The sequence below is a fragment of the Cricetulus griseus genome, chromosome 6, assembly GCF_003668045.3.
Source record: "Cricetulus griseus strain 17A/GY chromosome 6, alternate assembly CriGri-PICRH-1.0, whole genome shotgun sequence".
Classification (NCBI taxonomy): domain Eukaryota; kingdom Metazoa; phylum Chordata; class Mammalia; order Rodentia; family Cricetidae; genus Cricetulus; species Cricetulus griseus.
The window spans coordinates 136,870,730-136,896,175 of record NC_048599.1 but is presented as its reverse complement, the minus strand read 5'-3'; the positions used below and the strand labels follow the sequence as shown (position 1 = coordinate 136,896,175).

Here is a 25,446-nt window from a genome sequence, read left to right as displayed (position 1 = left end):
TGTGCTCATTTTGTAAAGGGTACCCCATGAGTGTGTGGGGTCACTGTGGGGTCATTGTGGTGCTTAGTTCCCAGGAGTGAATGGCGGGGGTGGGAGGGGGTGGAGACATGCTGTTTGTAATGCAGTAGTTATATGTTCTTGTCCTAGATCTCAAGTGCTTTATGCTTGGGCTCACTATTAAGTTACCTCTTTCTAGGTGTACGGATGAAATCTCTGTCCTCTTTGAGACATATAGACAGTACAGAGGAGTTCCATGCAAGCTCTGCATGCTATTGGGCTTTGTCTAGTAGGACTCTTGCTTGAGGACCCAACACCCTCAGCCAAGGGCTGGGTCACAGAAACCAGTTGGCATCTGAAAAACATTTGTTGAATGAGAAGAAAGTGGCAGGTGACAGCTGTTGGTACATTGTGAATGGCACAGGATTGTTGTAATATGTGTAATCAGAGAGAGGTGTGCTTGAGAGGATAGTAAGCTGCTTGTAAGCAACAGTCATCTTTATAATGAATGCTGCTTTGAAAGGTCGTGCGTGCTGCTGTGTATCTAGGCATATCCTGGTGGTGCCTGGGTCTCTCCGTGATCTCTTGGGACTCTGAGCATCTGATTACCAGTGGAGGCAAGTGACATTGTGTTTAGGGCTGGAGTGTTTGGGAGCAACAGGAAGCAGTGGGGTCAGAGCATAGTCAATGTAGGAGTTGTGCAGTTGTCTTTCTTCTGAGTGTGGCTCAACACTGTGGGTGATGGTGTTTGGTATAGTTGTGAAAGAGAACAGAGGGCAGGGTGTCCATCAGAGGAGGCAGAATTGGAAGGATTGGCCAAGGGTTGGGCAAGGAGTGGACTCAGAACCTGTGGGCCTGATGAATCCCTGGTGAGCAGCAAGTAGCCCTAAGGGCATTGGGCAGGGAAGAAAAAGGGGTCCTTGGCAGACTGGCCAGTCACTCATGTTGCAGGCCATTAGACCTGGACCAAGGGACACATGCTGTAGCACTAGACCCACTCTCTGTCTTTCTCACTGTAGCCTCCACCAGTGCTTGACTGCTGGGTGGGGCCTTGTCCATGCCAGGATGTGAGTGCCCCAAGATTTAGAGGGGCACCAAGACAGCAGGGCAGGCAAGTGAGTGGGGGCCAGCAAGGCTTAAAGGAGGCAGCAAGGCCCTGTCCGACAGTTGCCCGGGCCTGAGGCAGCCAATACTGCCATTGTTCCTGGAGCCAGGGGATTGTCTCTGGAATTTAAATGTGGGAATGGTTCTGAGAGGTGATTTGTTAATTAAATGAAATGTAACGGATTTTGCTGGGAAGAGGACTCTGGGGACACTCTGCTCTCTGCTGCTTATGGCCTCCCTGCCTTCAACACATCTCAGATACCACACACCTTCTAATGTATATCCCAGGGTACATAATTCACTTCTTCTTTAAGCTCAGTTTCTGAGGCTGAACCCCTTCTTGGCAGCTATGACCCTGGGAGGTCCATGCCCATGTCCTCCTACCCCGTACCCCGGCCCTCTTTGTCGTCATGGGGACTAGCCTGCTCTTCTGAGTGAGAGCCAAGGGTCTTCCCACACTCTTCTCATAGGCTCTGAGGAACCCTGGTTGGCAGAAAGTATGGTTAACTGCTGCCCCCAGCCTTTAGGCTACTTCGGAGGTTGTCACTGGGAAATGGTAAACTATAGGTTTGAGAGGTCATTGGAAGACTTACAGGTACCAGGCTACTACTTCAGGTAGTCCAGGCCCCTCCATACCTGCCCCAGCCTGAGTAGACCTCTCATCCTGGGCTCCCAAGTGTGAGGGCTCCCAGAATGCTACCTGAGAAAATTGGGACGAGGAAAGCCTGACTCTGGGCGTTTAGAGGGAGCCCAGTGGAGGCTGCTGTGCTGGAGGATAAGGGAGGAGCCTGGGGTTGATAGAAAAGGAAAATAGGATGGAGCAGGCAGGTTGCTCTTGTGGTGTGGCGGTGATGCTTGGAGGAGGGAAGAGAAGCAGGCCCAAGTTGATTCTGAGTGAAGCGTGTTGGCGAGGATGGCAAGTGTCAGATCGAGACTGACATGAAGAGGGGCTCACGGCAGTGTGTGGAGCACAGGGGTCAATGCCACACTGGTTGTGTCTCATGCCCAGGTGTGGCCACCTCCAGGATGCAGTTTAGGACCTAAGGAGTTAGCAGATAGACATCCCCTGCCCTGCTAGCCTTTGGTAGCTTCAGAAGCCTTCCACCATCTTAAAACATGCTTATTGTAGGGACCATGGGTGTAGGGTGGAAGACACTATTAGTTTCTGTAGAAAGAGCTCCAGTCAGGACGGATTTGATGCCAGAAGGTAGAAAGCTCATGAATTGGATAGTTACTGTGGGTGCCACCAGGTCGCTGTCACCCTTATTGACATCTCTACCCACATTTGTAGCAGGAGATTTGTTTGACTTATCTATCTTCAAGGCTTCCCAGAACTCTAAAGTCTTGTTTCTTAGATCCTCTTTCACAATCAGTGTAGTGACCCAGGCACCTCACCATGTGCCTCTGTTAGACTCCGTCACCTTCCTTTTCCCTCTAGAGTAGTGGTTCTCAACCCGTGGCTTGTGACCCCTTTGGGCCTGGAATGACTCACATGGGCTGCTTAAGACCATTGGAAAACAGATAGTTGCATTATAGTTCATAACAGTAACAAAATTACAATTATGAAGTGGTAACAAAAATACTTTATGATTGGGGGTCACCACAACACGAGGAATTGTATTAAGGGACTGAAGCATTAGGAAGGTTGAGAACCACTGCTCTAGAGGATTATTCTGAATTGAGGTGTGATATGATCTGTGTTTTTCTTTAGGGCTTTGTGGTGTGTGGGGGTTATAACTCACATGGCTGCAGCCAGTGTGACTCCCCCTGGCTCTCTAGACCTGCTGCAGCCGGGCTTCTCCAAGACCCTCCTGGGGACCAAGTTAGAAGCCAAGTACCTGTGTTCAGCTTGCAGAAACATCCTGCGGAGGCCCTTCCAGGCCCAGTGTGGCCACCGCTACTGCTCCTTCTGCCTAAACAGCATCCTCAGGTGTGCATGTCGTGCTGCCCAGGTGGGCAGGGACAAGTGGGTGTCTCTGATGTTAGATTGCACTGTCTAGTATAGTGGTTGCCAGTACAAATTCTCCTTGGATTCTGGAGGCTTAGCCCAAACCAAGAACGTAAAATTTACTGTTTAAAAACATTGATTATCGCTGAGTATGGTGAGACAGTCTTTAATCCCAGCACTCAGGAGGCAGAAGCAGGAGGATCTTGTGAGTTCAAGGCCAGCCTAGTCTACAAGTGAGTCCTAGGGCTACTTTGTCTTAAAAAATAAAAATAAAAAATTGGGAATTGATCATGCCAAGGTATGGCAGTATATATTCTTGCTTCCAACTCTTAGGAGGTAGAGACTGGAAGATCAGAAATTCAAAGTCATCCTTGGCTACATAGCAAGGTCAAAACCAACCCCAGATTTGTTTCAAAAAATAACAACCGAAGTTAGAGAGATGGCTCAGTGGGTAAAGGCACTTGCTACCAAGCCTGATGACCTAGGATTCACACATAGTGAAAGGAGGGAACTAACTCCCACAAGTTGTCCTCTGACCCCAACCTGCACACCTTGGTACATGTTTATACACACAGCAAGTTTTAAAATGTAATTAAAAAATTAAAAACCTAACAATGGGGCTGGGTAGATAGATGGTACAGTGTTTGCTATGCAGTCATGAATAGTTGGATCTCCTCACCACCAAGTAAAAAGTTGGGCATGATAATGTATATCTGTAATTACATCATCTACCTAGAGACAAAGATAGGAGGGTTCTTTTTCAAGACAGGGTCTCTCTGTGTAGCTTTGGCGCTCATTGTTCAGCCTAAGTAATCTGAGTGCTCTAGGTCCTGGTGAGAGTTCTGTCTGAGAAAAGGTGGGTGGTACCTGAGGAGGAATACCTGATATTTGACCTCTGGCTTCCACATATACACATATATACATCTGTATTCACGTGTGTGCACATGTGCAGGCACACACAGGTGAAAACATAGGTTACATATTAGAATATTATTTTTGGACATGTGAGATTTAGTATAAGACATCACTGTTGGTTTCCCAGGCACCAGAAAGTTTAGTGTGAGGAGTATAGTATAGCTCCCGTAGTCTGCTCTGGGTAGATAGGTTGAGTGTCACGTGAGCGGGTGGCTGACGTGGTGTGAAAGGGCAGCAGCAGTGCACGTGGAGAAGATAAACACTCCCACGTTTTCTGCCACGCGGTTTGGAGTGTCAGGTTTATGGGAGAGCCAGTGCCTTGTTCACAAATGAAGAGCTGCAGGCTGGAGTTGAGGCTCAGTGATAAAACACTCACCTGGCATTCAGGAAGCCATATCTCAATCCATTAAGTCACAGATTCAAAAAGAAAAAAGGAAGAAATGAGTTGGCTTTCCAAGTTCAAGCCCAGTGTCCCCTTTCTGAAAACATTTGGATCTTCACATTTGTGATTTTTTTTCAAATATTGTACAGCTGACTGACGTACTTGTTTGGTTAAAGATGAGAGAAATTAACAATGAGCAGTGTGGGGCTGGATTGTGGGCTGAGCAGACAGTGCTCAGTTAATCTCTGCAGCAATTTTTGCAGTGGGTTTTCTCTTTCCTCTGTTCCCACTAGCTCTGGGCCTCAGAATTGTGCTGCCTGTGTCCATGAAGGCCTATATGAAGAAGGCATTTCTATTTTAGAGAGTAGTTCGGTAAGTACACTATAATGAGCTAAACAAGTCCAAATGAACAGAAAATATTTAGAAATTTAATTTAATAACATTGGTAGCAGAATGAGAAGTTGGGAGCTAGAAGTGGCCTCTCATGACTGGTTAGGGGTGGAAAGGTTGGGAAGTATGGCTTTGCTGGTCCTTAGTTATCTTCTGCTCCATGTGCTGGCCCAGGAGGGTAGAGCAGGTTGTTTTGGGTAGGGTCTAGATCTAGATGTTGCTTCATAGGCAGTAGGGTGTTGGGAGAACGTGTAACCCAAGGACGTTCCTGTTCCAGGCCTTTCCAGATAATGCTGCCCGCAGGGAGGTGGAGAGCCTGCCAGCTGTCTGCCCCAACGATGGATGCACCTGGAAGGGAACCTTGAAAGAATACGAGGTAGAGAGACATTTCTGTTCTGGCCTGGAGGCTGAATTTCCAGCAGTGGGCTTTGGGGAATTCTCCACAAAGCATTTTTTTAAAAATGATTTGTTTATTTCTATTTTATATTCATTTTTGTTTTTATTGCATGTATGTCTGTGTGAGAGTGTTAGACCCCTGTAACTGGAGTTACAGACAGTTGTGTGATGCCATATGGATGCTGGGAATTGAAGCTGTGTCCTATAAAACACTTCTCATGGGAGCTGTTCTCTCCTCTTGCTGGGACTGTCCTGACTAATATATTGAAGAAAGTGTGCTCCTTAGAAAGTGCTCCTTCATGTGAGCATGGCACCACATGCCTGTAATCCTTTGGAAGTGGAGGCAGGAGAATCAGGAGTTCAGAGTTAGCCTGGCCTACCCTGAGAAACCTTTGTTTTTGTTTTGTGATGTCTCTTTATTTTATTTTTTAAAAGAGCACACTTTCTGAAACCCAAATAGTAAAGCATAGGCCTGTACTGAAGAGCTTGTCACTTCTTTCCATGTCTCGGTTTCCTACTCTATCCCAGAGGTGTAGTAGAATTGGAAGTGCCTTAGGTAAGGAGCTAGCGCCATGTTGGCCTTGGTACATCTTATTGGCTTAGGTTACAGATATCCAATTCTTTGTTGGAAACTGCAGCTTTCAAGGTCAGTGGGATTCTGTGTTGTATATCATACCCACAAGGGTTTCGTTATTTGTTTTCTTTTTGTTTGTTGGTTGGTTTTTGAGGCAGGGTCTCTATCTATAGCCCTGGTTATCCTGGAATTCACAGAGTTCTGCCTGCCTCCTGAGTACTGAGATTAAAGGCATGCACTATCCTGGCTAGTTCATAAGGGTTCTCTTGTAATTTGTGTTGACACTGGGAATTGTTCAAGTAATGGGTGTATTTGTTATGTAGTCATGGAAAAACATCTAAAAGGCCAGTAGCAGAGGTGGTATACAAATGGTGCCAGTGTAGTGGAAACATTCTCATGAGCCTCATATCACCTTTAAGCATCTTCAGTTAAACCTGCATCACAGAGGCCAGATGGTTAGATAGGCTACTCTGATCCACCAAGTTACTCATTCCTCTTTGCTGGCTCAGTCAATAACCTTCCAAAAGGTTTTGTCTCATCTAGACATGGTAATGTGCACCTATAATCCCAATTCTTGGGAGGTTGAGACAGGAGGATCATGAGTTCAGGGATAACCTGGGCTGCTTAGTGAGACCTTGTCTCTCCTGTGCTCTGCCACGTGTGTCTGGCTACATGCCCCATGTCCTGTTGACTGATTACACTTTGCGATCTGGGATTTGGGTTTCATTTTGCTAGCTGAGCAGTTTGGGCTTCACTTGGAAGAACAAGAAACTGTAGTCTTCTTTTCTAGCATGCTGTCAGGGCCTGATCAGGAACCATAGTCCCAGTATATTCTTAAAGTGAAATGTCTAGTGCTGTCATGGAAAGAGATGGTCCCTAGGGAAGCAGGGCGGATGCAGGGAAATGTAGGTGTAGGGAATGGGGGCCTATATGTCCTTTTGCTCTTGAAAGTGTCTGAGAGATCACTGGGGCAGGTGGAAAAATAGTTCCCAGCCTTGTTAGGCTCTGGATTCCTCTGGGATTTCTGTTGCCTCCAGGTCTATGGTATTAGAGGTCAGTGGCTGTGTGGGCCTCTGACTGATGGCCAGGAACTGCAGCCAGGCTATGGGCTTGGTGCCATGTGGCTTTGCAGGCATGCAGGCTGGAAAGTCCCTGGCTTCACCCTTTGAGAGCTCTGGAAAGTCCCTGAGATGAGTTGGGTTTGGTCACGTGGGAGGGCAGGCACAGCTCTGCCTTAACTGATTTTATTGATAAAAACTTCTCACTGGTGACAAATGTCACAGGCTAGGACAGAAATTATATACTCTGTGTGTAGTCATTACCACCTTTGCAGATAATCCTGTCTATCCTGCCTGTCACACATCTGTTTATTTCTTGGTTCTCACTGAAAACTAAGACTGTGACTAAAACATTTTTTTTTTTTAAATATGGTTTGAATTACTTAAAATGTTTGGAAAGTTGGAGAAAAATCCTGCTTAGCTTTTGGCTTTGTTTTTCCTTTATGATGATGCCTGTCATTCTGAAGATGGATTTGAAAGCCCTGTTAAAATCTACTAACTCAAAGGCAAGGCATGGTGCTGCATACCTGTATTCCCACACTAGTGAAGACAAAAGATGGACAGATCTCTGTGAGTTCAAGGCAAGCCTGGTCTCTCTGTAGTAAGTTCCAGACCAGTCAGGACTGCAAATACTAGGGAGCATCGGGCACTGGGAGGCAGATCTGCCAGTGTCCATGGCCTCATTGTATGTTCTTTTTTAAAAATCTTTTTATTTTATGCATTCTGTCTGCATGTGTGTGTGTGAACCACATGTGTGCCTCCTGCCCAAAGAGGAACCAGAAGAAGACACTGGATCCCCTAGAACTGGAGTTAAGGTTGGTTGTGTTCTGGGGATTGAACCTGAGTCCTCAGCAAGAGCAGCAAGTGCCCTTAACTGTGGAGTCATCTCTCCAGCCCCATCATTGTGTGTTCTTAAGAAACTCAGTTATGGTGCTAGAGAGTTTGCTCTGTGGTTAAGAGTACTGACTGGCTGGGCTGGAGAGATGGCTCAGCGGTTAAGAGCACTGACTGTTCTTCCAGAGGTCCTGAGTTCAATTCCCGGCAACCACATGGTGGCTCAGACATCCTTGAATGAGATCTGGTGCCCTCTGCCTGCATGCAGGCAGAAGACTGTATACATAGAAAATAAATAAAATCTTAAAAAAAAAAAAAAAAAGAGTACTGACTGGCTGCTTTTGCAGAGGATCTGAGTTCAATTCCCCGCAGCCACATGATAGCTCATAACTATCTACAGTTTCAGTTCCAAGGATCCAGTACCCTTTTCTGACCTCCTTGGGCACTATGCACACATGGTACACAGTGAGATGTAAACAAAACACCATATACATACATACATACATACATACATACATACATACATACAATATGTTGCCAGGTATGGTGTAATCCCAGCACTTGGGAGACAGAAGCAGGCTCATGTATATGAGTTTGAGGCCAGTCTGGTCTGCATAGTGAATTCCAAACCAGCCAAGGTTACATAGTGAAACCCTATCTCAACTGCCCGCCCCCATCCAAGTGACCCACACCTTTAATCCCGGCACTTGGGAGGCAGAGGCAGAGACAGGTAGATCTCTGAGTTCAAGGCCAGCCTGGTCTACAGAGTGAGTCCCAGAACAGCCAGGGCTACACAGAGAAACCGTACCCCGAAAAACAACAAAACAAACAAAAAAATCTTTAAAAGAAATCAGTTATGGCAACTGTATTTGCTTAAGATGTTCAATTTGAATTCTGATTGAATAAATGCTGATGTATTTGGATTATGTCTGCTAGGGCTGTTGGAGAAATGGAACTTTGTCCTTGTTGCCTGAGTGTGTTGGGACAAGTGTATTATCCTCTGCCTGTGACCCTTTGAGCTCAGGACCTGAAGACTAGCATTTAGTCCCTGGTTCTCTTAGAACCCATCTAAAAAAGTCAGGGATAGCAGCATACCCCTGTAATCTCACTCAGTGTTGGAGAAGCAGATACAGGAGGGTCCCTGGGATTAGGTAATTCCAGCCTAGACTAATCAGTGAGCTCCAACTAAGGTCATTCTCAGGTCCCAAACTCAGCTGGGATTGAAGCACTAATGCACTGAACCCAGGACCATAAACATAAAGGGCACATACTCTACCACTGGGCCATATCAAGCCCATGAGAAAAATTTTAATATTGAAATTTGTCAGGATCAGGGGTTCAAGGCCACCCTCAACTACATAGAAAGTTTGTGGTCAGAATGGGTTTTATAAGATCCTATCTCAGATGGCTTAGTGGTTAAGACCTCACTGGTTGACCTTCCAGAGAACCAGGGTTCAATTCCCAGCACCCACATGGCAGCTGAATAAAAGGCAAGAAAAACATATAGTAACTTTGAGGAGTGAGCTGGAGCCAGGTCAGTGCTAGGGCTCCTGGGTGCCTACCAGACTTCTGTCAGCTATTTCTTTGCCCATGTGTCCTTTGTGGATTACAGCAAAGGAAGTCTAAGATGCCTTGTCATTTATTTTATTTTTTCAGTATAGAAGATTGAATCCAGGGCTTTGTGCATTGTAGGCTTTCTATTACCAGGTGTACAGCTTTGAGTATTTTATTGTGTGTGTGAGTATGCAAACCTGTGGGCATTGTTCCTCAGAAGCCACCTACTTTATTGAGAGAGGGTTTTTTATTGGCCTGGAGCTCTAGGCCAGTTAGTCTAGGCTGGCTGGCCATTTTACCTCAGGGATCCCTCCTATCTTTGTTTTCCCAACATTGGGATTACAGGAGTGCACTGCTGTGTGTGGCTTTTTTTTTTTTTTTACCCCATGGAGTTTGGAGTAGGTCTTTGTGTTTGTGTGGCAAGTACTTTATCAACTGAGCCATTTCCCCAGCCCCAAGTCATAAATAGCCTTTTAGCTAAATTGTAGTAACTTAGTGCTTTAGTTTTTACACTCTATAAACTGTCAAGGCATATTAGCTCCTCTTGAGGCCCCTCTTTGTGCTTGTTTTAATTACTAATTATCATATACTCAGGGAGTTATGGGAGCATGGCATATAGCACATTTGTGCTGGGCCAGAGAGCCTCTTAGACTTGACTGTTAGTATGGTTATCTGTGTCCCTGTGTGTTCTTTCTTGGGGGTTGTCCAACATTCAGACTGCATGAACATGCCTTTACTTGTCTAGAATCCCCCTTGCTTCCTGGGATTTGAATGAGGGTCCCTCACCCGCTTGTCCTCTCAGAACAACCTTCCTCCGGAACTGTAGCCTCAATCTTCATGGCCCTGCTGATGGTCCTTCCTGCCCTGCTCTGGACTTTCTCCCAGCCTCAGGAACATACCTTTGCCTATTAACCTTCTCCTGGCAGGTTTCCTCTAGTGTCTTCTGCTTCAGAGCCTCTCTGTGAGCTCAGTGAAATGAGTCAGGTACAGGGGACCAGTTCTGTGCCGTTGTACACACATATCCATAGCAGGGGGCCTGTATGATAAAGGTTTCCAGGGCCTGAGAAGTCTATTAATGGATACTGAGCATTTAGGAAGGTCAGAGTTCTATGGATGGACAGTGGAGGCTGCACAGTACTGAGTGTGCTTCCTGTACTGACCTGTGCGTGTGCTTAGCATAGGGTCTCAAGGCATGGTTGGTGTACACCTTTAATCCCAGCACTTAGGAGGCAGATGTAGGCGGATTAGCCTGGTCTATACAGCAAGTTCTAGGACAACCAGGGCTACACAGAGAAACCCTGTCTCAACCCCTATGCCCCCAAGAAAGTGAAGAGAGGGAAAACAAAAAGATAGCAAACAAACCTCTAATATTTCCTAGTAACCGTGTGTCTTAGTGTCCTGTTGTTGCAAAGAGACACCAGGACCAAGGCTACTCTTACAAAGGAAAGCATTTAGCTGGGGGCTTGCTCATTGTCCTGTCTCTCCTGACTTACTAGATAGGATGACCCCTGTATTAGTGCTCATGGTCAGCTGAAAGGCACAGTGCATCTGTGTCATGGCTGGCGTGGTCCAGGATGGTCTCTTGTGTGTCAGTCACTCTGGCCCTTCACAGCACAGATCTCAGGTGTACATCCCGTACATTGAGAGCAGCTGGCTCTACACTGGCCTCCTAACACCTTGGCCTGGCTGTTTATGTGGTATGTTAGGCCTTTGCTAGGTAGCCATGGTATTGGGAACCATGCAGCTACTTTCACAGAATCTCCTTGTCTCCTTGTACATCTTTTGCTTCCCACCTCCAATATAACGGTGATGAGGTCAGAACTAGTAAGATCTGCAGCATGGTCCCACTGAGCTATTGTCTTTATACTGGAGAACAATCTACTTGCTTAGTTGAGAGCTGACACGGGGAGGGGAGTGATATGGGTGTACAGTTGAAGAGGTGAGTGTCCTCGGGGTACCACCTACCCAGAGACAGGTGCAATGGAGCAGCTTAATCTAGCTGAGAGTCAGCATCCCTGGTTTCCAAAAGTGGGAAAAGTACACTGACCTGTGTCTGCACAGTGAGTGGTCTTGAGGAGGGCAATCTCCATGATAGCTAGGCAGGATAACATGGACCACCAAGCTTGCAAGTCCTGTGGCTACCTGCAGGGTCTGCATACTATATTCATATACCTCCTTTTGTTGCCAGAGCTGCCATGAAGGACTATGCCCATTCCTGCTCACCGAGTGTCCTGCATGTAAAGGCCTGGTCCGCCTCAGCGAGAAGGAGCACCACGCTGAGCAGGAATGCCCTAAAAGGAGCCTGAGCTGCCAGCACTGCAAGGCACCCTGTAACCATGCGGACCTGGAGGTGAGCTGGGCAAGTACAGCATGAATGGCAGTGTCTACAATATAGGCATTCAGCTAGAATTTTCTGCCATGGTTGGAGTTTGCTTAGCTTCTTCATGCTTGTCTCCATGGTGCTATGGAGATTAGAAGGTTCTTGGTGGGACTGGGCTTCAGTATGTAATTATAGTTAAGAGTACTTGTTGCTCTTTTAGAGGACCTGGGTTCAATTCACAGCACCCACATGATGGCTCACAATTATCCATCACACCAGTTCCAGGGGTTCCAATGCCCTTTTCCAACTTACATGGGCACCAGGCAAGTACATGGCTTACCAGGCAAAACACTCATACATAAATAATAAATCTAGAAATATATGCATGTATATTTTGAGACAGGTTCTCATCTGTAGCCTTGGCTGGACTGGAACTCTCTGTAGGCCGCATTGGCCTCAAGCTCACTGAGATCCTCCTGGCTCTGCCTTTTAGGTGCTGGGATTAATGACTTGTACCACCATGAAGAACCAAAAAGGTTTTGAAGTGTTGTTTTGTTTGTTTGTTTGTTTGTTTGAAACAGGGTTTCTCTGTGCAGCCCTGGCTGTCCTGGAACTCATTCTGTAGACCAGGCTGACCTTGAACTCAGAGAACTGCCTACCTCTGTATCCCAAGTACTGGGCTTAAAGGCATGCGCCATCACCACCTGGCTATTTTCAAGTGTTTATAACTGAATGTGGTGACTCATAATCCCAGCACTCAGGAACCCACCTCCCTCCAAACAAGAAAAATGTATCTCATTGTAGAAAAGTTGAAAGACGGCCAGCAGGTGAGAAAACAGCATTGTGATTCACCAGCTGTGTGCCACCCTCCAAACTGTTCCTGAGCCCTCTGACTACATGTCATTTCATCCACTGTGGTTCAGGATGTGCTGTCAGTAACTGCTTGCCATGGCTTTAACAAGGGCCTGACAGGGGAGTGAAAGGAAAGGGCTTCCACCTTTGGATAACATCACGTGCACACCTGTGCTGGGGACTAAGCACCATATTTACTGTGCCACTTTCTGGCTTGTCCACATCCCCACTGTGGAAAGGTGCCCTTCACTGACATTTGTTGGAGTCGGGGTCATCAGCGTCTCTTTTTCCAGCCCCTTTCTTGGCTGTCTACTGTGTTTGCTCCCCACATCCCTCATGTTGGCCCTGTGTTCCTCTGTTGTATGATCCAGCCAAACAAGAGCGTCCGGATGTTGGGTATTTTAATCTGGCTGTGCTCTGGGGCCATGTAAGACAGTAATATAGTCTAGTTGTGAGAAAGTCCTGCACGGGCATTTCAGTCTCTGCACAGACCCTTTGTTCTAGTCAGGTGCTGCAAAATGGTGATGCCCCCTTCCTCATCTTTCTCGTGTTCTCTGGAGACTACAGAGGAAGAAGAGAGCCCTAAAGTCTGAATGTGTAAGGGTGCCTGCCGGATCTCACTCAGTAGTAAGCACAGCCTTCAGAGAGGGTCTGAGGAGCCCGGAGTCCGTCAGTATCTAGGTGCTTGCTGCCATCTTGAGCACTTCATGTGTCCCCTCCTTCTTCATTGTCCTGTCCTGGTGTTGGCACCCCCATCTAGTGTTCCTGTTTTTTTCTTTAAGGTACACTACGAGGTCTGCCCTAAGTTCCCCTTAACCTGTGATGGCTGTGGCAAGAAGAAGATCTCTCGGGAGAAGGTAAAGCAATTCCTTCCATCTTCTGAAGACCATGGGTGCTAGACCTTTGATGGTCAGTGGTGAAGGTCTGTCATGTGGGATAGTTTATGACCTCGTGCCCAGAGGGAGAATAACAACAAAGTGAGGTTCATTTGCTGTTACTAGGACTGACATGTTCTTGGGCATGGTGGCTTATCTTCCAGTATTCATTTGGATTTTTTTGCTGTTCATTTGTTTTGAGGCAGGGTCTCACTATGTACCCCTGGGTGCCTAGAACTTGCTATGTAGACAAGACTGACTTTAAAGTCATGGATTTGCCTTAAAGGCACATTTCACCTTGTCCGGCATTTCCCTACCCCCACACATACCAGGGTTTCATGTAGCCCAGGCTGGCCTGAAACTTAATGTGTAGCCAAGGAAAACCTTGAACTCCTGATCTTCCTGCCCCTAACATCCAAGTGCTAGGATTATAGGTGTGCACACACAATCATGGTTTGTGTTGGGCAAGTTCCTTTTTGGGAGTGGGAGTGTGTAGTGTTGGGGTTGGAATTCAGGGCTTCATGCTTACCAAGCAAACTTTCTACCACTGAGCTGGGCTTCCTTCTTTTTGATAAAAATTACATCTCTCACCACCAGAAAATAAGAGGTGGTTTATTTTTTGAGCTAAATACAAATGACCATGGCCCAAGGACAAAGATTTAGCTACCTCATTAATAATAAGGTTTTTGGTGTGTATCCCTGTCTGTCCTGGAATTCAGTCTTGTAGACCAGACTGGCCTAGAACTCACAGAGATCCTCCTGCCTCTGCCTCCCAACTGTTGGGATTAAAGTTGTGCACTACCATGCCCAGCTTCTTATTATTTTTAAATGATTTATTTATTTCTAGTTCATGTGCATTGGTGTTTTACCTGCATGTATGTCTGTGTGAGGACTTCAGATCCCCTAAAACTGGAGTTACAGACAGTTGTGGATCACCATGTGGGTGCTGGGAATTGAACCCAGGTCCTCTGGAAAATCAGCCAGTGCTCTCAACTGCTGAGCCTTCTCTCCAGCCTCCCCCAGTCTTTCTTTTAAATTGAGTTTTTCTTTTTTCTTTTTCTTTTTTAAATTTATTATGTATACAATGTTCTGCCTGCATGTATCCAGGCTGGAAGAGGGCACCAGATCTCATTATAGATGGTTGTGAGCCATCATGTGGTTATTGGGAATTGAACTCAGGACCTTTGGAAGAGCAGTCAGTGCTCTTAACCTCTGAGCCATCTCTCCAGCCCCTTAAGTTGAGTTTTTCACAGGGCAAACCTGACTATCTGGAGTGGTAGGTAGAAGAAAAATGTCTCCGTACCCTCACACTGGATCTCAAAGAGGTGGTGTTTTCCCTGCCCTTACCAGACATGCAGCCTTTGTTGACTATGAAATGTTGTGTTCAGTCGAGTGTGTGCTTAGGTTTCATGGGTTCACTAGTAGTCCTTTTGTGCTATCCTGTCCCTGCATAACACAAGGAGCTGGCCTGTTCTTATGCTCTATTCTTGTGAATCTGAGTATTCTACCTGAGGCCCAGGGGTTTCAATATTTTATACTTTCAAGACCGACAGAAGTGACAGTTGAGTTGCTTTCTGTATGGCATGGACCTCCCCCAAGACCATCAACTAGACTTTTCCACTACAATCCTGAAATGTCTGCTTCCCACAGTGATTGACAGTGAAAGTAGTTTGTCTAATCTTAATCTTGCATCAAAATGAGGAAGCCAGTAGGGTGCATCTAGTGGTTTCTTTTGTTAATTCTTACTTGATCAGTACATTAAGACAGGTTGGGGAGGGGGGCCCTCAGTAATGACAGTGACCCTGGTAACTTTATCCTCCTGTCCCTTTAGTTTCAGGACCATGTTAGATCATGCAACAAGTGTCGGGTTCCGTGCAGATTCCATACTGTCGGCTGTTCTGAAATGGTAAGCCAAGGGTCTGCTATGAGGGACTAAGGACCTGGGTGGGTCTTTCCTTTATGCAAAACGGTCTCCAGCTCTGGCTCCTCTTAGGTTCCTCAGCCTCTCTGGTATCTCCCCTGGCTATCTCTCTTAGCATCTCTTCTTCCTGCCCTCAGGTGTCCAGGCTGAGGTGGCTTTGATCACTACCTATATCTAAGAGCACTCAAATATATGTGCTTCTGATACCTCGATCCCCCAGAATATCTAGTGAATACCTTAGAACCACACCTTGGCCTTCTATACCTCTGTTCTCCCCTCGTCCCATCTCTCCCAGGAAAGAAAAGCACATTGATTGCTCAGTTGTCTAGCTAAAGCCCCAGTGCCCAGTGATCTGCCAGATCCTATTGCCTCATATTTCACATACATGCTAACAAATCCTTGGTGGTGGCAGATGGATCCTGTCCCTCCAAATGCTGTCTGTCACCTCATCATCTCCTGCGTGGACATAGGCTTCCTTTATTGGCTGGGCACCTCCTACCTACTCTGCTGCTCTGATCTTTTCAAGCAGAAAGCAAGATGGGGCTTGACCTGGCCTTCCTGTGGCCACCCCAAGTTTTGATTTACAGTTGTCATTCATGGTCCCTCTCCCCCAAGATCTCTGGCCTCTGCCCTGGCCACTGACCTGGCTGTCCTTGAAGATGCTGACTTTTTCCCACCCCAACCGTTTGCCTTGCTGTATTTCTGGAGACTCATGCAGGCCTCCACAGATCCCTCCCCACAGGCACCCCTTCTCTGCTCATGCAGACCTGCCTCCCCCTTTCACTTTCATCCTGCACAAGCTATTTCTCTGTTTATTCTCCCTCTTCCTCTGTACATTGGGAGCCCCTTGGCATCATTTCCCTTCATGACTCATGACCATGTGGTGGTCCACAGAGGGTCTATAGGGTGTGTGCATTAAGGGTGTAAGATGCGGTAAGCTGAGGATACAGTGTCTGTGACAGAGCATCTCTGTTCTTGTCTGTTGATTGGTGGGGATAGTTGCTGCCTCCATTTCAAAACAGCTGAGTTCCCTGCAGAAGGTAGTTTAGAAGCTACCATGAAGCTGAGCTGCTGTCACCTTGGTCCTAGGCCTTGGTGCTCCAGTTAAGCGCTGGCATTGTGCTTGTGGTGACCTTGCTGACCCCTGCTGAGGAAGCCCCTGAGCAGATGGTGTGTCCTTTTTGTGTTCATCTTATTTCCAGCTACTGCCTGTCCTGTGATGAGGTGCAGACGTTTCTCCTGCTTGTGCCTCCAACTGGGGACACAGATGTCTTGGTTTCTTATCAGGCTCGGTGACATCACATTTACAGGCTAAGCCATCTTGCCAGTCCTAGTTTTGTTTTAGGTTGGGTTTGGTTTTTGATTTTTGATGTTTTGTTTTTGTTTTTATTTTTGAAACAGATTCTTACTATGCAGCCCAGGCTGATCTTTAAACTTAGTATGTAGACCAGGCTGGCCTTGCACTCATAGAAATCTGCCTGTCTCTGCCTTTTGAATAAAAGGGATAAAAAACATTTGCCACTGTACCTTTTATTTTTCTTAATTAGCATACAGTATATTGGCATTATTGTAATTTTGAAATTTATTTAAATTCTTAAAATATTTCACACAAGTTTGAAAATATTAAGTTGTGTCTTAGTTACTTCTTATAGAAGAAAGAATTTATTTGGGACTTAGGTTCAGAGAGTGAGTCTATGACCATCATGGCGGAAATCGTGGCAGCAGCAGGCAGGCATGGTGCTGGCGCAGTAGCTGACAGCTGACATCTTGAGATAACAACCACTGTCCCTCAGTACAGTGTGGTCCATGGTGCTGCACCCCCCGGGTTGATTGTGCACTAACACCATCCCGTTCCGCAGGTGGAGAATGAGGAACTTCAGGACCATGAGGTGAAGAAGCTACGGGAGCACCTGGCCCTGCTGCTGAGCTCATTCCTGGAGTCCCCAGCCTCACAGGGAAGCCAGAGCCAGGCGGGGCCAGAGATGCTGCAGCGGTGCCACAGTTTGGAGCAGAAGACAGCCACCTTCGAGAACATTGTCTGCGTCCTGAACCGGGAAGTAGAGAGGGTGGCAGTGACTGCAGAGGCTTGTAGCCGGCAGCACCGGCTAGACCAGGACAAGATTGAGGCCCTGAGTAACAAGGTTTGTGCCTAGCAGGGATAGTAAGTTCTGGATCTTTGGAGCCTAGATGGCTTAGAACTCTTAGACTCCATGACTTAGGCTTTGGTCTCTTGCTTTCTGATTCTCATGCTCTGGGAGACTCAACCATTGGGTTTGATGGGCTAGCAACTGAAACCTTTTTTGGCCTAGGAAGCCACAGCATCAGTCATGCAATGTTCTGGGGCTATGAAGTTCCTGGGTACATGTAGGCCCAGAGCCTTCCAAGTGGACTGGAACATACATGCACCTCACATTTAGGATGTAGCTCCTGGGGACAGTAAAGACTCCAGAGACTTCCAATGGCTAGCAGTGTGGGAAATAGGAGCTCAGGGTGCACAGAATATGGCAGTCAGGTCCCTGCCCTCCTGCCAAAGTTAAGTGGTCTCTTCTCTGCAGGTGCAGCAACTAGAGAGGAGCATTGGCCTCAAGGACCTGGCCATGGCTGATCTGGAGCAGAAGGTCTCAGAGTTGGAGGCATCCACCTATGATGGAGTCTTCATCTGGAAGATCTCAGACTTCGCCAGAAAGCGCCAAGAAGCTGTAGCTGGCAGGACACCTGCTATCTTTTCCCCAGGTGCCATTTGTGGTCTTCACAGCCGTCTGCTCCAGAAGCCTTATAGAATGGTTCTCTGGCTCAGGCAGGGCACATACTCACCTGGTACCAGAAGTATCTGCATCTCCTTGAGAAGCAAATTGAGCAACATGCCCTACTCAGTTGGGAGTCTATAGGCACAAGGAGCTATTGGGTGCCAGGGTAGATGTGTATAGAATATGCCCCTTTTCACCTACAGATGAGTATAGTGCCACTGTGCCTACCTTTCTGGATACTTCACAATTCCCCTGTTGTGTCCCTGGAGGTACCCCCATACCATGTGATGGCCCAGGCCTTTGTCTTTATCCCTTATTAGTATCTTCTTTCTGCTCAGCAGCTTACTTCATAATGTAGTCATCATCTGTCAGAACTTGACCTGCACATACTTTACTTTTGGACTTACTTTACAAAACTGCCATTACAGTAGAGGTTCTAGGATCAAGGCTGAGACCTTGAGAGACCCTCTCCTAGTTGGTTTGCCTTGACATTGGTGGGTTTTATCCTTGCTATAGAAGACTGAGCATTCCACTTAGATCTGTAGCATATCTTCACAGTAGCATCAGCAAGGGCTAGAAGTAAACAAGTCTAGAGACCCTATCTTCTCTGGGTTGATAACTAGGAAGACAAGTGTTGTAGGTAAGAACTCAAGAAATATGTGAGCAGCCTGAGGTGCCTGTTACTATTTCTAAACTTGGGTAGTCTGTTAGCAGTGCCTCCCCTTGCAGGTGATTGAGTAAGTAGTGACTGGAGGGGTGTGCGGGCTCAGGTTGCAGGAGTTCCATAGTGAGTGTGGTAAGGATCCAGCCTGAGGATCCCATGTCCTTTTCAACAGTCTCCTGGGGCCGTAGACAAGGAAAGCTTGTCTGTGTAAAAGGTCTGCTTTGGATATGGTTGGTCACCCAGGTGCTTGTATCAGTCAGAGGCTATAAGGAACAAGGAAGACAGCATTTTAGCACTGATTTGGAGCCCTGCTGCAGAGGCTTTGCTCTGGTAGATGGGGGGGGGGCATGAATAGTCCTGTTGCTGTGAGGGCCACTGTAGCAGGCAGCCTTTTGGAGGCACAACCAACTGAATACTGTATTGTTGAGCCCTCCCTTAAAAGCATACACTTATTTTGTCCGGGATTGATTAGTCACTGTGTTTTGGCTCATGGCAGCACATCATTGTAAGCAGTATGTGGTACAGAGCTGTTCACTTCCCAGCTGGGGAGCAAAAGACACTTCCCACTGTCCTCTAGAAGGGCATCCCCTCAGTGACTGAAACACCTCCTTTTAGGCCCCCATTAGGTTCCTCTGCAGGCAGCATCAGTCTTTTAACAAGTGGCCATGGGATGGGGACATTGCAGACCCATACTACAGCATGTGTAACTATAGATGCCTAAGGGTGGTTAAGGACTGGTCTACACGATTACTGAGGCTGAGCTCCACAACAGGCCAACTTCATGTGGAAGCCCTAGTTGCTGGTATAAATCCTAGAGTCCAAATACTCACAGGCTTGATGTCTAACTTCATAGACAGGTCCTACCCCCAGGGCAGGAAGACCAGTTGGATTGATTTTCCTGTTATTTTTATCCAGTCTCAGTTGATTGGCTCCTCTTCTACTAAGGGCCAGCTTTCCCGTGTGGTCCACCACTCGTCTACCAGTGTCTTAAAAACAGCCCATAGACACTCAGAGACAGTGCTTCCCCAACCCTGTAGGAATTCAGTGACCCAGTCAGCCACTATTAAGAATTGTAATGGAAATACCTGATGACAGGATATCTGATGGGTGCCCCAAAGGGGTTGTGTCCCACAGGATGAGAACCACTGCTGTAGGGACATGGACTGCTGACCTGAGTTTCTGCTCCTCAGATGCTTCTGCTGAGGCAGGCTTGCGGTTCCTGTGGCCTGGTCTCCCTTTACAGCTCTGCTGAGGACCTCAGCTACTGGTTTTTTGCCACCATAGTTTTGTACATTGTCAGTTTGGGGTTAATAAAATTATCATTGTTAATTCTAACTTTAAATGGGGAATGCAGCAAGATGGCTCACTGGGTTTGTGAGATTGGTCTCTGGAATCCACATTTAAAGTAGTAGGAAAAGGGCTGGAGAGATGGCTCAGTGGTTAAAAGCACTGGCTGCTCTTCCAGATGAACCAGGTTCAGTTCCCAGCACCCATATGGCAGTTTATAACTGCTTGTAACTCCAGTTCCAGGGGACCTGACACCAATGCAAAACACGAATGTACATAAAATAAAAATAAATAAAACCTTAGAAAAAAAAGTAGTAGGAGAAGCTGGGCATTGGTGGCACATGCCTTTAATTCCAGCACTCAGGAGGTAGAAGCAAGCAGATTTCTGTGAGTTCAAGGCCAGCCGGGTCTACAGAGTTAGTCTCAGGACATCCAGGGCTACACAGCGAAACCCTGTCTCAAAAAAAAAAAAAAAAAAGTGGTAAGAGAGAGCCAGGTGTGGTGATACACAGCTTTAATCCATTTCGTGGGAGGCAGAAGCAGGTGGATCTGGTCTGTATAGTGAATTCCAGGACTGCTTAGAATGACCCTGTCTCAAAAAACTGGAAGAAGAAAAGTGGCTCCACAAAGTTGCCTTTGGCTTCTATGTACATGCCATGGCTTGCATGTCCCTCCCATAGTAGTGCAGATGACCACACACACTAACACTTTTCTGAAGAGAGTGAGGTAGGATTTGAAGTTGGGGGCTATCCTGAGCTGCATGGCAAGATTGTCTGGGGGTTGTTGGGTTTCTTTTGAGAAGAAAACCTTCCCTTGATATTTCCCAAAAGTTGAATGGTTATGTTTTCATCTCTCTGAGGGTGGGCTGCGGGTGGAAGAGCTACGTCCTGCCCTGTCCTCACTGGCCCTTTTCCATGCTTCTAGCCTTCTACACAAGCAGATATGGCTACAAGATGTGTCTACGAGTCTACTTGAATGGTGATGGCACTGGGCGGGGAACTCACCTATCTCTCTTCTTCGTGGTGATGAAAGGCCCCAATGACGCCCTCTTGCGGTGGCCTTTTAATCAGAAGGTACAAAAGGCAGCCTCAGGATCCTAGGGGGAATCTGTGAGTGAGGTTGGGGACAGTTTCCAAGTAGCCAAGTTGTCCAAAGGCAATGTCTATACCCAGGTATATTGGGCTGTGGTGCTCAAGTGATTTGTCACTGTTGGTTGTGACACATATGACTGGCTTTATGAAAGTCTCCTGGGAAGTATGCTTCAAGGGAAGGGCCACAGCCACAGAGCCCCCTGTGTAACTAGCGGAGTTAGGGTGTGACTGCTTAAAGCCAGGGTCTTCCTTAATTAAGGAACTGAAACTCCAGAGACCAGTTTGGCCTGAGGATGGTCCCTTCACCACTCAGAGCCCAGCTCTTTCCCCGGAAGCCAGTGGAGGAGTCAGAGCAGGTGATGAGGACTGGAAAGCCCAGAGACCCTGACCAATCCATGGCTAACAGTCAGACCCCCGTTCTTATTGTGAAGTGCTTCCAGGGCGAGCTTCAGGGTCTCACCAAGAAAGTATCTGTAGATGAACAGTAGAAAGAAGCAGCACCCAGGAATACAGTGTATCGTAGTAAGCTTTAGTCTGTTTTAGATGCTATGAGCCTACAGTGCCAGCATGGATATGTGTTGTTCCCAGATGAAAAGCCAAATACCCTGCTGTGGGAGAGGTGGGATAGGACTAACGTGGGGCTTTCAGGTGACTCAGGCACAAACTGTTCCCTTCCTGGATTGATTCTCTCAGGTAACATTGATGTTGCTGGACCAGAACAACCGGGAGCATGTAATCGACGCATTCAGGCCTGACGTGACCTCATCCTCCTTCCAGAGGCCTCTCAGTGACATGAATATCGCCAGTGGCTGCCCCCTCTTCTGCCCTGTGTCCAAGATGGAGGCCAAGAATTCCTATGTGCGGGATGATGCTATCTTCATCAAAGCTATTGTGGACCTAACAGGACTCTAGCCACCCCTACTAGGAATAGCAGCTCAGTGAGGAGCTGCCACACTGGGCCAGGGCCCTGCCACACAAGGGTGGGCAGGCTTGGTGCGAGTGCTGGGAAGGGCCTCAGCCAGTCACCATCACACGAAAGGCAGGAAGGAGCCTCCAGTTGGTCCTCAGCTGGTAGACTAAGTGGAGGGTCCCTTCAGCTTGGTCCTTGTGGGGCCAGCTGGGGTCTTCTCGACTGCCAGTAGAAAAGCTCTTGCTGAGCTGCCTGGGGAAGGGAGAGGCCTTTGGGTGGGGTACTCAGAAAGATCTCTCAAGAGAGCTTCAGAGCTACACCAGCAGGAAGAGTATGGTGGTTGACCTTACCTGCTCTGGCTTGTGGAAAGGAGGTAGGGGCTGCACAGGAGAAGGACATCCATCTGCAGAGCATAGCCCAGGAGAGAAGCACTCTGAGACATAGGCACACAGGAGAAGAGCCTGCCTGGGCTGCACAGTCCTGCCAGTGGTCTGTATTGAGGAGAAGCGATTAAACTATTCAGATGTCTGTGATGAGTGTGTTCATCTGGCTCCAGATTGCTGGCTTTGTCCAGCCTGGGTAGTGATGACCCTCTGGGGCCTCTGCTTTCCTGTTCACATTGGCTATCTCTGTTCCTTACACCCTTCCAGCCCAGGGCTACATGTGGCCACTGCATCATGGGTCTGCCTGGGTAGAGACGAAGGGCTGGCCCTTGGCCTGGCCCATGTGCAGGGTTTTTTCCTCAGGGTTCTGGCTTGGTTCACTCTTTGGACTGAGGCTGGGGTGGAAGCACCATGGTCTGGCTATCTTTATTAGTCAGAAGGAATATCCAATCTCCCTCAGTCTGTTTTCCAGTCACCACAATAGGAAATGGGAAGAGCACCCGGTGAGCCATCCATGCCCAGCTTGGTGAGCATGCTGTGGTTGAGAAGGAGACATTGCCCTCTTGACCTGTTTATGCTCCTGTTCTGTCTGAATTTTCACACTGTATGTGTTGGTTTTAAAGTATACAAAAGCAGCATGGGATGGCATCATGGCAGAGAACTGGCTTCACCTGACTGCCCTGTGGTTTGCTGGTGGGAGATGCATCTTGTTTTTTTTTTTTCCTCTTGAGTTCTGTGCTTTTCGTCATCTTAAGCTGGGGCAGGTCTAGGCCTGCCTGTCACAGTGGCCCCAAGAGAGTTGGGGTTATATGGTTATCCCTTAGATATTTTGTACGTGCTCTGCAGAGGGCCTTACAGTAGGTGGTCAGTGGCCTCCCCTACAGCATTTCACATGGGCTGTGTATAACCTGTGTGTCTCATTGTAACTTGTACTTCTCTGAGGACTTTGAACATTTTTACCAGATTTATTGCTCTGGAATCTCTCCATAGGAACAGCTCATTTCTATCCCTTTTTCTACTTACTTTTTTCCTGCTTGGTAAAAGTTTCTGGTCTTTCTAACATTGATCCTTGGTTGGTTTTTTGTTTTGTTTTGTTTTGTTTTTTGTTTTTTTTTGTTTGTTTTCTTTTAAGGGCAGGGTTTCTCTGTATAACTGCTCTGGCTGTCTTGGAACTCACTTTGTGAACCAGGCTGGCCTTGAACTCACAGAGATCCACCTGCCTCTGCCTCCCAGTGTTTGAACCTTTTTGATTTAGGAAAATTCAAAGCTGAGATATGATCAGTTAAATAATGGTGCTAAAGTTTTATTTCTAACAGTGGGTTTCTATGTTTGGCAGTTCATTTATATATAATGTAAACTTTTTTTTCTTTAGAAATGTGTCTGTTTTAAAACTAGAATTAATTAGGTAATTCAGGTTGAAGCTGAGGTTTTGTTTTTTGTGTTTTTGCTTTTGGTTTTTTTGGAGACTGGGTCTTTCTATGTATTCCTGACTGTTCTCGAACTCCCCATGTAAACCAGACTAGCCTTGAACTCACAGAGATCTGTCTGCTTCTACCTCCCAAGTGACATTAAAGGTGTCCACCACCATGCCAGCTGGTAATTATTTTTAAAGGCAGAGTTTCTAGTCTCAGCTGACCTCTAACTCTCCAAGTAGCCAAGGATAACTTTGACCTTTTGATCTTCCAGCCTCCGCTTCTCAAGTGCTGTCATACAAGTGTCACACATACTGTCCCTGGCCATTGTACTGGGGAGTGAACTCCAGGCCTCTTGCCAGCTCTCTACCAATCTCAGCCCCAAACTGGTAGATTGTTCCATTGTGGTTATTTTCTTTTCATTAAAGGGAAATAGAGGGGCTAAGGATGTAGTACAGTGGTAGAACACACGTGTGGTATGCAAGGCCCCGGGTTCCATCCCTACTGTAAGAGCATCCAACACACACAGGAGAGGGAACTGGAATAGGATGGTTCCCACAGATGACTGGGCATGGTGGCATGTACCCTCAGTCCTAGCACTTGGGAGATAGAGGCATTCTGGGTCTCTTGAGTTCAAGGTAGCCTAGTGTACAGAGTGAGTTCCTGACTCAAGAAAACAAAACAAAAAGAACAGTATCCATAGGGACACAGTCAGAGAGGACTCATAACAGAATCTGAACCTATCTGAAGTGAAGGAGTGGCAGAGGGTTACAGTGGTCAGCTCTCCATCTGTTGAAGCCCTGGGGGTGGGGAGAAGCTTGCAGCTGACCAAGTTGCTCAGACCTCTGAGCAGCTGCCTTATAAGTCCTTGCCTGCTGTCTAATGAGACAGGTGTTGTATTGTCCTTTCCTGATGCCCCAAGGGAATTAGGCTACAGGGAAGAAGAGAAGTGTAAGTCGCCAGCTCTGTGGAGACAGCCCAGGAGCAGATGTGGCTTTGCTGTGCATTGCCTCCCAGGGAGGTGACTGAGTCCCCAGGTTTTACAGACTCACTATCATGGCCCTGTGACCTCACTACTCCCTCCTGTCTGCACATCGCTACATATTCGGGATAACAATATTAATACAAGTGTAATGCCTTTTAGCATGGTGCTTTCAAGGTTCATCTGTGTTATAGCATGTGTTAGATTTTTTTATGTGTATGGTGTGCATTTGTACACATAATGTGTGGGCACCCATGTGAAGTTATGAGGCTGATGGGGGAGTCTTCAATCACTTTCTACCCTGTATATTGAGACAGCCCCAAGAATCCCACCCCTGTTTCCTGAGTGCCGAGATCACAGGCAGGCAACCATAATTGTCTGGTATGTACATGGGTGCTGGAGATCAAAACTCTGGTCTTCACTCTGGCTTGTGCAGCAAGGGCTTCATCCACTGAGCCATCTTTCCACCCTCTCCTAGAAAACTTGGTATCTGAGGTGAGCAGTGGTGGCACACTCCTTTAGTCCCAGCACTCTGAAGGCAGAGTCTAGTGGATCTCTCACTTGGAGGTCTGCCTGGTCTATAGAGTGAGTTCCAGGACAGCCAGGGCTACACAGAGAAACCCTGTCTCAGAAGGAAAAAAAATGATATCTGGATAATGTTTTCCTATATGCATGGAACACCTTTGTTTATTGGTTTACTGTCACTTGGATATTTGAGCTATTTCTACTTCCTGACTGCTATGAAATGCTTCTAGGAATATTTGCCTCCATGTTTGTGTGTACATATTTTCATTTCTTGCAAGTATAGTGAAGCTATTAGGTTGTATGCCTGGCTTTTTACAAACCATCA

The 25,446-nt window shown here is 47.1% G+C and overlaps 1 protein-coding gene across 4 annotated transcripts in view; it reads left to right on the top strand.

Annotated features, from left to right (window-relative positions):
• Traf2 (TNF receptor associated factor 2) overlaps positions 1 to 23,789 on the top strand; it is a 28,302-nt gene extending 4,513 nt beyond the window's left edge. For 2 of the 4 annotated variants that reach the window (XM_027422891.2, XM_027422892.2), the window contains exons 2-11: positions 2,813 to 3,031; positions 4,640 to 4,718; positions 5,014 to 5,112; positions 11,341 to 11,502; positions 13,107 to 13,181; positions 15,031 to 15,105; positions 16,980 to 17,261; positions 17,676 to 17,853; positions 20,743 to 20,891; positions 21,603 to 23,789. In XM_027422891.2, the coding sequence (XP_027278692.1) occupies positions 2,844 to 3,031; positions 4,640 to 4,718; positions 5,014 to 5,112; positions 11,341 to 11,502; positions 13,107 to 13,181; positions 15,031 to 15,105; positions 16,980 to 17,261; positions 17,676 to 17,853; positions 20,743 to 20,891; positions 21,603 to 21,821 (1,506 nt within the window). In that variant the 5' untranslated portion in view covers positions 2,813 to 2,843 and the 3' untranslated portion in view covers positions 21,822 to 23,789. The remainder of the gene's footprint in view (positions 1 to 2,812; positions 3,032 to 4,639; positions 4,719 to 5,013; positions 5,113 to 11,340; positions 11,503 to 13,106; positions 13,182 to 15,030; positions 15,106 to 16,979; positions 17,262 to 17,675; positions 17,854 to 20,742; positions 20,892 to 21,602) is intronic. The other 2 variants (XM_027422893.2, XM_035446408.1) reach the window with 2 other exon arrangements.
• Positions 23,790 to 25,446: the final 1,657 nt, after the last annotated feature.